Consider the following 13,596-nt stretch of genomic DNA (forward strand, 5'->3'; position numbering starts at 1 on the left):
AAACAACTTCGTTTTCTTTTTTAAAGAAAAATAATGTGTTTATCTGCAAAGCAGGAAAGCATTAGAAGCACTCAGGGGAAAAAAAAAATCTTTTTGAACATTTTTAGGTATTTCTAACAACCAGAAACTTGAGCATAAGCATAAAATTCTTTTATGTTTATTTTTACAGGTGTCCCTTGGAATTTCACATTTAATGTAAAGTTTTATCCACCTGACCCAGCACAGTTAACAGAAGATATAACAAGGTAAATAATTTATTAATTGTTAAATATGTAATAAGTAATCTCATTGTGATCAGCTCTGGGAATTTCTCCATTCAGAATTGAAGAAATACGATGGGCTATTAAACCTAAGATTAAGAGTTTCTTGTCGCTTTAAGGCAGGCTTACAAATGAGTGAGCCTAAAAGCCACAAATATCTGTGACTTGCCTGGCTGGGAAATTAACTGTGGACAGGGAACCTTAGCCACACCATCTTCCAAAAGACAAGACACAAATGCAGTAGCAAAATAGCTCTGTGGTTTTTGTTTGTTTTAAATCCTCCTCTCCCACCATGCTCGCTCTTAAGAGGTCAAAAAAAGTGAAAGCCTCAGTATTATTATTTCTTCCTTTTCCCCTTTTAAATGGTATGATTACATACATGAACTGAATCTTCCTCAGTAATTCTTTTTTTTGTTTGTTTTTTTGTTTTTTTTCGTCTTTTTGCTGTTTCTTAGGCCACTTCTGCGGCATATGGAGATTCCCAGGCTAGGGGTCGAATTGGAGCCGCAGCCACCAGCCTACGCCAGAGCCACAGCAATGCTGGATCCGAGCCACGTCTGCAACCTACACCACAGCTCACGGCAACGCCGGATCCTTAACCCACTGAGCAAGGGCAGGGACCGAACCCTCAACCTCATGGTTCCTAGTCGGATTCGTTAACCACTGCGCCACGACGGGAACTCCATTCCTCAGTAATTCTTGAACCCACTTAGTTGGTGAGATAAATCTTATACTCTTTAAAAACAGTTTCTTGATTCCTTTCAAGAAAGTGGCCTTTATAAGATTCTATGTAAATATTAGCAAAAAAAGAAAATGTAAAAACAGTACATAGTAAAAAGTACTACTATACATGTTTATATCCATAGCATCTTATATGGAGCATTATACATAGTAGGTACTTGGCAAATATTTGTTCAATAGAACTGTGGATTATTGAGAAACTGCTTTCTGATTCTGATTTTACTGTCAACTGTCTGATTTCAGACAGATAATATATTCTCTGGGTTTCAGTTTTCATCTCTCTCAAATAAGAGACTAGCCTAACACACTTGAAAGTCTGGTTGTTAATACTGTGAAATATCTATGCCATTAAAAATATTATTCTTTGTCCATTTAGCCTTAGTACAGTCTTGAAGTTAAGATGCCATATTTCTGCCTAAAAAAATTGTCTTGGTTATTCCTTTTTCACAGGTCATATTTGTCTCTTAGAGTTTCTACTTACTCATCTTTCTTCATTAAGATTTGTTATATATTCAACACAAGTCTGTACTACCTATATTTTATTTTATTTTATTTATTTCTTGGGGGGGAGTTTAAATGTTTATTTTATATACAAAGAACTAGCATTGTTTCTGCATAAGGTAGATGTCCTGGATGACCCATTCAAGGGAGCTTAGTCCAACTTAATGAAGCCAATATCCTTCGCGTACTGGTGGAAGCACTGGCGGCACATATTGAGGCCATATTTCCAGATCAGACCATGCTGGTTTGAGCAGATGTGGCAAGAGCGAGAACCCTGACTGTATTTTCTTGGATGGCTCCAGTAGAGCTGCTGGTGACCCATCTTGCTGTCTCAGTTGCAACAAGGCAAAAGGCAGTACTACCTATATTTTAGAGGCATTTAAGAATCTTGTGACTTGATTGGCATTGCTCTGACTTTTTAAAAAACCTGTATGTTATGATAATCATAGACAGCAAAAACAATTGCTGATGCAAATGTTATTCAACATCTTATGGTCAAAGCAAAGATATGATTCTAATTAACACAGGAATTTTCAGTTTCATCATACCTCCCAGCTTTCCTGTTTGGTAAGAGTCTGAATCGGTTAACTCAGAACAAGGGCTGAGGAGGTCAGGGCCGTGGAAGTGAATAACATATTGAGTGACTGACATACCTAGGGGTACTAGATTTGTTGGACTTAACTGTTTTAATGCCAATCAGAATTCCCTGCACTTTAGCACAGGAGTGGAATCAGTCTTACAAGATGATAGTGTGTGGAAGGCTTCATGCAGTTTAAGCCCATCTTGGGGGAAAAACATACCAAAAAAATGTTCATATCCTAGTGAAAATATATCAGTAATGTCATCTTTGTATATGAAAGGCAGTATGTACACATTTGGCAAAGCAGTGTGATACAAAAGAAAAGGCCTAATATGGGGGTCAGACAGCCTTTTATTACTATCTGACGTTGAATAAGCTCAGCCTTTGAGGCTGCCTTCTCACTGTGATCTGGCGGTAATACCCACTTCACAAGTTTCTTTGTGAAGATTAGATGAGATCATTTATGTATAAATACTTAGTGCACTCAACAAAGTGTTGGTTTCTTTACCTCTTTTTCTTTTTTTCTTTTTTTTTTAATTACTCAAATAAACTTTACCTCTTTTTAAACTTCCCAACTTTTCCTCTTTTCTTTCTAAATTGCTTTCCAACACAGTAACAGTTTTCTTATAACTTTTTATGTGGCAAATTTTCAAACACATAGAAAGGAAAAAAATACTACTATAGTGAACAATCATATACCCTCTACCGAGATTGAACAGTTATTAACAGCATCTCATATTTACTTGATCAAATCACTCTTTTTCTTTTTCCCTCCCTGCCTCTCCCCTTTTTTTCTTTTCTCTCTCTGTATTTGGTTGTTTTGTTGCTAACATGGTAACGTCTTTTCTCTTTTGGCAACAGGTATTATTTATGTCTTCAACTTCGGCAGGACATAGTTACAGGACGTCTGCCCTGTTCCTTTGCAACCTTAGCATTGTTAGGTTCTTACACCATCCAGTCTGAGCTGGGAGACTACGACCCAGAACTCCATGGTGCAGATTATGTTAGTGATTTTAAGCTGGCCCCAAATCAGACCAAGGAACTTGAAGAGAAGGTCATGGAACTGCATAAGTCATACAGGTAAATATGTCTCCGGGATTTGTTCTGTGTTTGTTTTAACAGTAAGTTTAAACTCTTGATCTAGGATTGATTCAGTATTTACTTTAGTGGGAACTGATGCCGTAGGAAGAGTCAGCTTGAGCTCAATGCCCTCCCAGTTCTGTGGGCAAGTTATTCAGAACTTTGGAACTTCAGTTTTCTCATAGAAATGATGGGTGTTGCATTGTTGGATAAAAACCTAAATGAGGTAATAAATATAAAGCACTAAGCACAGTGTCCAGATACATAGTAGGTGCTCATTAAATGGTAGCTATTATTATTGCCTTATCTTTTTTCCTTCAGATTTTAAAGATATTATGTTGTATTAGATGCCTCAAGAGACTTAGAGCAGAGGTTCTTATCTTAGGGTATATGTACCTGAATAGAATTCAGAGGGCCCATGAAACCCCTAAAGGTATTTTTTAAAGTCTTTATTGAATTCACTGCTTTTTTTTCTTTTTTTTGTTTTCATGGAAATAATCAGTAACCTTGGGAGGTATAACACAGTGTTTAAGAACAAGGGCTTAGGGTCTGACTGAGCTGGGTTGAATTCTTGGCTCTGCTTGGTCCTGGCCTTGTGAGCTTGGTTAATTCCCTTAATCTCTTTGAGCCTCAGGTTCCCTATATGTCTGATAGAGATCATTACCTCAGAGGAAATAAAGTGACTGATAGGATTAGAAAAGATAATGTGTATAAAAACTTTATACAGTGTCTTATACATAGTAGAAATTCAATAAATGTTAGCTAATATTGAAGTCCCAGAATAATTTGTGTTTCTTCTTACTGAACATCCCGTTATTGTTTGAGTGACTTGCTATAGCTATATTTTATGAGCTGCCTTAGCATATGAAGGAAAATGTCTTGGCCTTGAGTTAATACTCTGTTATATTAGAATGAGGCTAGCATGCCTCAGAAGGTCACACTGCTAAGAAATCCAGAGTGGTCTTAGTGGGCTTTCCATGGTGGTGACAAGTATCTTATCTAGCTGTTGAGCCATCATATTTTCTTTAGAGTGGTTCCAATAGGACTGCATGGATTGAGTTGCTTCAAATAAGAGTATTAATTTTAAGGTACCCAAATTCTGGCTGCTTTATTCCCCCTGTAGGTTCCAGTGCCTCAGTCTTAAGAACCATAATAAGGGCTTACAAGTCTACAACCTACATAGTCTTTCTTTTTGTCTGTGCCGGTGGCATGCCAAGTTCTCAGGCCAGGGGTCAAACCCACACCACAGCAGTGACAACGCTGGATCCTTAACTGCTAGGCCAGCAGGGAACTCCCTCAGTAGTTTTATAACAAGCACCTTATTCTTACAAAGTCACACTGTTTCTACAAAGAATGCTTCAAATTTGGGCATATACATGGCAAAGCTCTGATATCTAGTACAACTGCTATACCACTTTCACCTAGTGGATAGTTGTAATTTAAGGATGTTGTATTATTCTTAAATATGTTTTTAATACACTCATTCGTATTCTAATTATGACTCTAGAAATTTATATCTAGATGTAAAATGTATAGTCACACACACATATATAAATATACACAAGTAGTAGAAACAATCAACTAAAGTAATTTGATTTGATTTGGTAGAATATTAGGATTGTAGGGAAATATACTTTTTTTCTAGTAATTTTTATTAATAGTAGTATAACCTTTGAGCAATCAATAAAATGCTAAAAGAAAATATTTTACTACTGCTGTGGAACCAAAGAGCAGAAAATAATGGAGTCAGAATATGATTGCTGTCTTGCTTCTGTCTCTGATGATTCTTTTAATGGTTATTCGATCATAATAGAATCTCAGGTTTGGGAAGACTATATAGCCCAAATATCATGCAGTGCTTAGTTCGTTTTTATAGCATTGTTACATAATCATCATAATCATCATTATAAGCAGCTAATTATTATGTATCTGTTATTATGTGCCAGACACTATGCTAAGCATTTTATGTACAATAACATATGTAATCTTCATACCCACCCTTTGAATTAGGCCAGCTTTTTCTTTTGAAATGGCTGCGCCTGTGACATATGGAAGTTCCCAGGTTAGGGGTCAAATCAGAGCTGCAGCTGCATTGTTACTCCAGCAGCTTGGGTTGCCGCTTTGATGTGAATTTAATCCCTGGCCTTGGAACTTCCACATGCCATGGGCATGCCCCCGCCCCCCAAAAAATGAGCAATCATGGATCTCTATGACTAGAAAATTTAGAGATTTGTCATCTTAGAATTTATTTGCTCCTTTCTGCAAAGAGTGGCAATCCTCACCAATAGCCAAATGGAAATTTTAATTATGCCCAACAACGTGGCATTTTAACCAATCCAAAGAAACTTCTGCTTAGGCAAGAGCATGTACTATGCATTGAAAAGTACAGGCAAATTCCACCCTGTTCCTTAGATAAATAGAAGACAGACTATGTACATGGAATCCTTAGTACTGGCTGTTTGCCTTGACAGAAACTGTGAAGCTATAATTAACACTAAATTTACACTAGCAAGTCAAGCTTTAAAATTAATTGTCTTCCATTCATGGGGACTGGGAAGATACGTAAATTTGTCAGTTGTCTCCCACTTAATTATTTGAAGCCACTGTCCTTAATTAGGAGATGCAACAATCATTATTAAAAGGCTGTCACAACTCACTGAATGGCTGGATATCCTGACCCCACTTGCTCCAAATAAATACAGGGAAATTGTTAGAACCTCTCTCTCTCTCTCTCTTTTTTTTTTTTTTTTTTTTTTTTTTTTTTTTTTTTTTGTCTTTTTGCCTTTTCTAGGGCCGCTTCCTGTGGCATATGGAAGTTCCCAGGCTAGGGGTCCAATCAGAGCTGTAGCCACCGGCCTATGCCAGAGCCACAGCAACGCGGGATCTGAGCCATGTCTGCGACCTACACCACAGCTCATGGCAGTGCTGGATCCTTAACCCACTGAGCAAGGGCAGGGATCGAACCCGCAACCTCGTGGTTCCCAGTCGGATTTGTTAACCACTGCACCACAACGGGAACTCCCTAGAACCTCTCTTTTTAATGAGCAAAGCTTAAGAAGTGCCAGAACTCCCTGGTTAAGTACTTTTGTAAGCTGCAGTAATTTCAAGTAGTAAATGGTGCTGATTAAATTCAAGACAATTTGTTGCTACCAATTTATTACTACTTTCAAGAGTCTTAAAGGTGTTCCCATTGTAGCACAGCGGAAACGAATCCAACTAGTATCCATGAGGATGTGGGTTCTATCCCTGGCCTCTCTCAGTGGGTTAAGGATCCCGTGTTGCCATGAGCTGTGGTGTAGGTTGCAGACAAGGCTTGGATCCTGCATTGCTGTAGTGTGGTGTAGGCCAGTAGCTATAGCTCTGACTCGACCCCTAACCTGGGAACTTCCATATACCGTAGGTGCAGTCCTAAAAAAGAAAAAAAAAAAAAGAGTCTTAGAAAATTTATGAAAAATCATGACCTTTAAAATGTTAAGTTGAAAATAATTTGAGTTTAATTTGCAATTTAAATTTGTAAAATATGTTTGTATTTATGTGCATAGGTATCTGCAGTTTGGTGCGATTATAGGAGATTTTCTTCTTTTTTTCTATGTTCAAAAGATATTTTCCAAATCTTATACAATGAATGTATAATTTTTATGATCCAGAAAAGCTTCCTGAAAGAATTGCATTCTCAAGCCATTAGCTGGGGTAGAGGAAGATAGTCATCCATGCTGAGGGGCTGTCTGGCTAGGGATTTTGGGGCCTAAGCAGGGTGCGGAGAGTGTTCAGGGTGGGAGGCCAGCCTGACAAGAGAAGTCAGAACTAAATAGTTTCAAGGGGAGTCATGCGTGGGCACGTGATTGTGGTTATCAGAGACAGAGCAGAGGGAGGGTAAGGCATCCATATGGGGTGGCACCTGATACAGGTGTTGAAGCCTGAGCAAGGCGGAGATGTCTTGCAACGGGTAGCCTAACACTGGGAGTCAGAACCTGAGTGAGGTAAGGAGGACAAGTGTGGGAAGCAGCCCAACATGGGGAATTTGGAATCTAAGCCAGTGAGGAGGGCATCTACATGGGGGAGGGGTCAGTGGCAGCCAGGAGAGATTGATTATCCACAGGGAGTTGATCAGGTTAGTCAGTGTATTAAGGATAATGGAAACCAGGTTTCTGACCATCAGTAAAAGGAGATAGAGATTACAGTGAGAAACAAAAATGAACCTGTGGTTTTGCATTCAAACTGGAGGTTTCAATGTTGGTTGGAAACTCACTGTTCCAACCAACCGATCAATTGATTGATAGATGGAGGTAGATAGGTAGATAGATAGGGATGTAAATAGGTGCATACATGTGTGCACATACATACTCTAACTCTGCATTGTGTCAGAAGGAGGTACTCAAAAAATGATGGGAAATGGTCAGAGGGACACAGAATCCATCTTGGAAAGGTTCCCACTAATCAAATCTGAGACACCTTCAGCACTAAAATAAATAAGGAAAATAATAGGTTATATTGTATTAAAGAAAATCATAATCCTTGAGTCTATACCGATATAAATGAGTAAATAAAAGTTTGACAAGGAGTAGGATATTCAAAAGGTTTCAGAATACATTCCCACAGAATATTAATTACAAAGAAGTAGAGAGGAATTCACAGAAGAAAAGCCTGGCAGACATCAGTGATCAAAATGAACATCGCCATGAAGAGAAAATTGAGCTCATATTCCATCTGATAGGATGCAGTGAGAACACAGGGTCGCTTCTGTGACATTCCTGTGAAAGATACGTAATTTATGGAGTCAACTTACGGAGAAACATCACGTCCAGATTGAGGGGCAATCTATAGAATAACTGGCATGTAATCTTCAAAAGTTCAAGATCATGAAAGTCAAAGAAAGGTTAAGGAACTGTTCCAGACTGAAGGTGACTAAGGAGACATGAAGTAAATGAAACTTCATGAGGCTAAACTGGATTCTTCTGCCATACAGAACATTTTGGAAACAACTGGGTAAACTTGGGCTGAGAATTAGATGGCAGTAATGTATTACTTTATGTCCTTATTTTCACAGTTGTATTAAGGTTCTGTAGGAGAATGTCCTTGTTTGTAGGAATTAACACACCAGAGTTATGGTCATCAAGTTGACAGTTTACTCTCATGTGGATTAGGAAAAAACTATAAGTATTGTAGGTAACTTTTAAGTGCATTTCGAAAAATTTGATTGTATAAAAAATGTTAAATGGAAAGTATCAGCCAAACTTCAGATATAAGTATTATTTTCAACTAACAAGGAAAGTCACAGTTTTAAAGATCTCTTCTTACAACCTTCCCCTAATATAATTTTATTTATTTATTTATTTGGTCTCTTTGCCTTTTCTAGGGCTGCTTCCTGTGGCATATGGAGGTTCCCAGGCTAGGGGTCTAATCGGAGCTACAGCTGCCAGCCTACGCCAGAGCCACAGCAACGCGGGATCCGAGCCGCATCTCATCTGCAACCTACACCACAGCTCACAGGCAACGCCGGATCCTTAACCCACTGAGCAAGGGCAGGGACCGAACCCGCAACCTCATGGTTCCTAGTCGGATTCGTTAACCACTGAGCCACGATGGGAACTCCTCCCCTAATATAATTTTAAAGCATGCTTACTTATTAGGAAAGCATTTAACTACATAGTTTGAAATTTAAATCTGTATTCAAATTGATTGACACCATTAATGTCCCTTAGAGTTGGAGGAGTATGGGGAAGATTTCATCATGATTGCTTCCTTTAATGTTTTGAAACTTTTCTTCAAATCCGCAAGTTAAAATTATTTCTCTTGGGACTTCCCGTGTGGCTCACAACATAACTACTCGGCGTTGCTTCTACAGTGGCTGTGGCTCGACCTCTAGCCTGGGAACTTCCATATGCCACAGGTGCGGCCACTTGTTTTAAAAAAAAAAAAATTATTTCTCTTGGAGTACACTTGTGGCGCAGCAGGTTAAAAATCCAGCATTGTCATTGTAGCAGCTTGGGTTGCTGCTGTGGCTTAGGTCTGATCCCCGACTGGGGAACCACCACATGCCATGAGTGCCGCCAAAAATAATTTCTCTTTGGAGCTCCTATCGTGGCTCAGTGGTTAACCAATCTGACTAGGAACCATGAGGTTGTGAGTTTGATCCCTGGCCTCGCTCCGTGGGTTAAGCATCTGGCATTGCCATGAGCTGTGGTGTAGGTCGCAGATGTGGCTCGGATCCCGCATTGCTGTGGCTCTGGCATAGGCCAGCTGCTACAGCTCCAATTAGACCCCTAGCCTGGGAACCTCCATATGCCACGGATGCAGGCCTAAAAAAGGCAAAAAGACCAACAAAAATTAAAATAAAAAAATAATTTCTATTTTATGAGCTGCGTATGATGTAGCATCAGAAACCTAAGAGTACAGGAGTTCCCGTCGTGGCTCAGCCGTTAATGAATCCGACTAGGAACAATGAGGTTCGATCAGTGGGTTAAGGATCTGGCGTTTCCATGAGCTGTGGTGTAGGCTGCAAACTTGGTTCGGATCCCATGACACTGGCTCTGGTGTAGGCCAGAGGCTACAGCTCCGATTAGACCCTTAGTCTGGGAACCTCCATATCCCAAGGGAGCAGCCCTAGAAAAGGCAAAAAAAGACAAAAGAAAGAAACCTAAGGGCACAATAATAATAAACATATTTTACAAAGCAGTGTTACAACCTTTATCTCATTTTATCCTACTATTAACATTCATTTAGCAAAGACAAAACTAGTCTCAGGAAGTAGGTATAATTATGGCTGTTACTTTATAGTTAGGAGACTGAGGTCACCACTCAAGTTCAGGAGCCAGGATTCCTGGTCCAGTGATGTGACATGGGTCCTGGCTAAAGCTTGCTGCCTTAAACTAAGAATCATAACTTGCCCATGACCATGTGATCCCTCCAGGCCTGATTCCTCATCAGCAAAATGAAAGTGTTGGACTCCATAATCTTCAAGATCCGTACCAGCTTCAAATCCTAAAATTCAAGTCATCAGTAATACTAACAACAGCAAAAACCGAAAACCATAAAAGGGGAATAACCTAACTAGAAAAATATATAGTTTATATGAGAAAAAAAATTTGTAAAACTCCTGAGGTGTTTTTAATATACATTTAAAACATTTAAAGATGACTTGAATTTACGGACTTGCGTATGTGTTTATCTTCCCATTCTCCTTTTTTTGTGTTCAATTTCAGTTATTAATAAATAGCATCCAGGCGTGATGGTTTAGTGCTTGTGAAAAGTTTATTCAGGGAGACTGAGTCAACAAATCTACAGTTTCTTTCCTGAGATTGTTTTTAAGGCGGGGGAGGGGGGAGGAGGGTTATTGGTTTTTTGTTTTTTTTTTTTAAATAACCACACCTAGTGCCTATGGAAGTTCCCTGACCTATGCCACGTAGCTCCAGCAACGCTAAATCCTTTAACCCTCTGCACCAGGCTAGGAATCTAACCTCAATATCTCCACAGTGAACTGAGCCACTGCAGTCAGATTCTCTTTTTGTTTTTTTTTTGGTTTTTTCTGCTTTTTAGGGCTGCACATGCGGCATATGGAAGTTCCCAGCCTAGGGGTTGAATCAGAGCTTCAGCTGCCGGCCTATGCCACAGCCACAGCAATGCTAGATCCAAGACTCATCTGCGACCTACACAACAGCTCACGGCAATGCCAGATCATTAGCCCACTGAGCAAGGCCAGGGATTGAACCCGCATCCTCATGGATCCTAGTTGGGTTCATTAACCGCTGAGCCGCCAAGGGAACTCCTACAGTCGGATTCTTAACCCACTGCACCACAGCAGGAACTCCTCTTTGTTCTTCTTAATGAGGATAAGGACAGATGGGTTTGAAAGAGACTTTCTCTTGTTAAATGAAAGCTGCTGCTTTTTTATAGCTTGAGGCAGGCAGTCTTATGGGAAACAGGCATTTAGAGATTTTTCTTTGGGGGTGTGACTGCATTATTGTTACTAAGAAGTCCTGTTTGATTGGTCTGAATTGTGCAGTGCTGAGAGTACTATCTTTTTCTTCAAAGCTCAACATAACAGCTCCTGAGCACTTTTCAAAAGAGAAGAAAGTTATAAATGAAAAGGGAAGACTATCACAGTGAGTGTTTAGACAGTGAGGCTGATTGTTTTCAAACAAATTTAATTCATTATATGCCTAGTGATGAAGACATCTTAATAACAGAGAAAGCAGCCCATTATCTATGTGCTTCTATTAACTAATTTATTTTGTTTAGATCAGTGGGCAGGACACCATCTGTTACCAGAAATGTTCTTTTCATCAAGCCTGCCCCCATTAAGAGCCTCAGTTAAGCAACTTCAGCTGCCCTCCTGTTTAATTTCCATAATAACTCAATGCAGGGGTATGGAGAGAAAAAGGCAGCTAAGAGGATATTATAAATTGTACCATGCCCTCAGAGGATTTAATTTGGTCACCTCCTTGGCAGGATAAATTAGGGGGAGGAGTTTATTTGTGTTGGAGAAGGCTGAGGAGAGGGAGGGGCAGAACTGGTGGTGGATGAGGCAGCTTTAAAGATGTTTATTTAGTAGGATTTTTTGAAAACTTTTTTTTCTGATAGCTTTTCAGTGACTTTTTAGTTCTTTAAGATCTCTTTTTCTAAGGCATATGTCAATTATTTAGACTCAGGTAGTGATAAGAGTCCTTTTCCCTACATAATATTCTGGAGTTCCCACTGTAGTGCAGTGGGTTAAGGATCCAGCGTTGCCACAGCTGTGGCTTAGATTCAGTCCCTGGCCTGGGAATTTCCATATGCGGTGGGTGCAGCCAATATATATATATATATGTATGTATGTATATTCAGAATATTCTATTTTTAGGGTAATGAGATATATCTACATACATATTGGCATATATATCTATTTATACAAAATACAACTAATATATAAATGTTGTTATTATAAATGTTGACACTGTGATGCTGAAAGAGTTTTTTATTTCTTTTCTTTCAAAGATCCATGACTCCAGCTCAGGCTGACCTGGAATTTCTTGAGAATGCCAAAAAATTGTCTATGTATGGTGTTGACCTTCATAAAGCAAAGGTATGGTAACTTTGGCCTTTATTAATATGCATGTATCACACCTAAGTCACATAATACTTCTTACCAACCTTTTTTTGGGGTTTTATAAAACATTCAGAGGAGGTAGTAATTTTTGTTGGAATTTTGGAGTTCCCGTTATGAAGCAGTGGAAACGAATCCAACTAGGAACCATGAGGTTGTGGGTTAGATCCCTGGCCTCGCTCAGTGGGTTAAGGATCTGGCATTGCTGTAGCTGTGGCCTAGGCTAGCAGCTGTAGCTCCGATTCAACCCCTAGCCTGGGAACCTCCATATGCCATGGGTGCGGCCCCAAAAAGAAAAAAAGCAAAAAAAAAAAAAAAGAATTTTAAATTTATCCATCAAATCAGTCAAATGTATTATGTATATAAATTGAATTGCCCTTTTGCAGTTCTACCATCAGAATGAAATTTCACACCTAAGCAACTATAAGGATCAAAAGATGTAGGTATACTGAGAGCAAAAGGAATGGCAGTTTCCTAAAATGCAGATACATTTGAAAACATAGAGTGACAGGCGTATTTTACAGCCAGTGTCACCTACATCAGAATCACCTGAGGTGTTTATTAAATATGCAGATTCCTGAGCTCCCCCCAGATTTACTGAACTACTTTGGAGGAAAGGCCAAATCTCTAGATATAATGAATATCCCAAATGATTCTCCTTCATGCTTAAATCTGAGAATCATTGACTTAAGGGAGTGGTTCTCAAAGTGTGGTCTCCGAACCGAACCCGTATCATCTAGAAACCGCACATCTCAGGTCCCATCCCAGACTTACTGAATCAGAAACTCTGTGCGTGGGAGCCCAGCGATCTGTTTTAATGAGCTCTCCAGGTGATTCTAACTGCACATGGACGGAACCAAAGTGGCTTATTGGACAATAGGAAACCTGAGCATTCATCCTAGTTCTACCTGAAACAACTTAAGAATGAATACTTAGGGATGTCGCTTGACTTCTCTCTTCTTCAGCTACCGAAATGACTGAGGAGTTTGAGGAGTTTTTAAGGAAAGGGCTGAAGGGGTTATCCGAGTTCGTTTAGAGACATTTAACTAGGATGCACAAGAAGATGAATCAAAATCATATCTGATGAGGAACAGGCAAAGGAATAGGGATACTTAACCCACAGAAGGGAGAGTTTAAAGAAGACATAGCATCAGTCTTCATGGATTTAAAAGACTGATGTGTGAAGTAGATATTTCACTACAGCTCTAAGATATAAAACTAGAGCCAGTAAAATGGAAACTTCAGGGGAATACTATTTAGCAAGGTTGGACTAACAGAGCAATGCAAGGATGGGCTGGGCTGCTTCAGCAGGTACTGAGTTCTCTCTCACTGGAGATATTCCAAGTTAGGCA

General features: G+C 39.4%; 1 protein-coding gene and 1 pseudogene across 50 annotated transcripts in view; one reads left to right on the plus strand and one right to left on the minus strand.

The window, feature by feature from the left end:
• Nucleotides 1–13,596, plus strand: part of EPB41 (erythrocyte membrane protein band 4.1) — a 189,554-nt gene that overhangs the window by 102,363 nt on the left and 73,595 nt on the right. For all 50 annotated transcript variants that reach the window (XM_084963563.1, XM_084963524.1, XM_084963543.1 and 47 more), the window contains exons 6-8: nt 170–245; nt 2,944–3,162; nt 12,136–12,223. In XM_084963563.1, the coding sequence (XP_084819689.1) occupies nt 170–245; nt 2,944–3,162; nt 12,136–12,223 (383 nt within the window). The remainder of the gene's footprint in view (nt 1–169; nt 246–2,943; nt 3,163–12,135; nt 12,224–13,596) is intronic.
• LOC146402640 (small ribosomal subunit protein uS14 pseudogene) lies at nt 1,573–1,824 on the minus strand (annotated as a pseudogene).

This window comes from Sus scrofa, chromosome 6 (assembly GCF_054392235.1).
Source record: "Sus scrofa isolate SSC_HxYL_T2T_F1_AM1 chromosome 6, Sscrofa_HxYL_maternal_Yorkshire_Landrace_v2.0, whole genome shotgun sequence".
NCBI classification, from domain to species: domain Eukaryota; kingdom Metazoa; phylum Chordata; class Mammalia; order Artiodactyla; family Suidae; genus Sus; species Sus scrofa.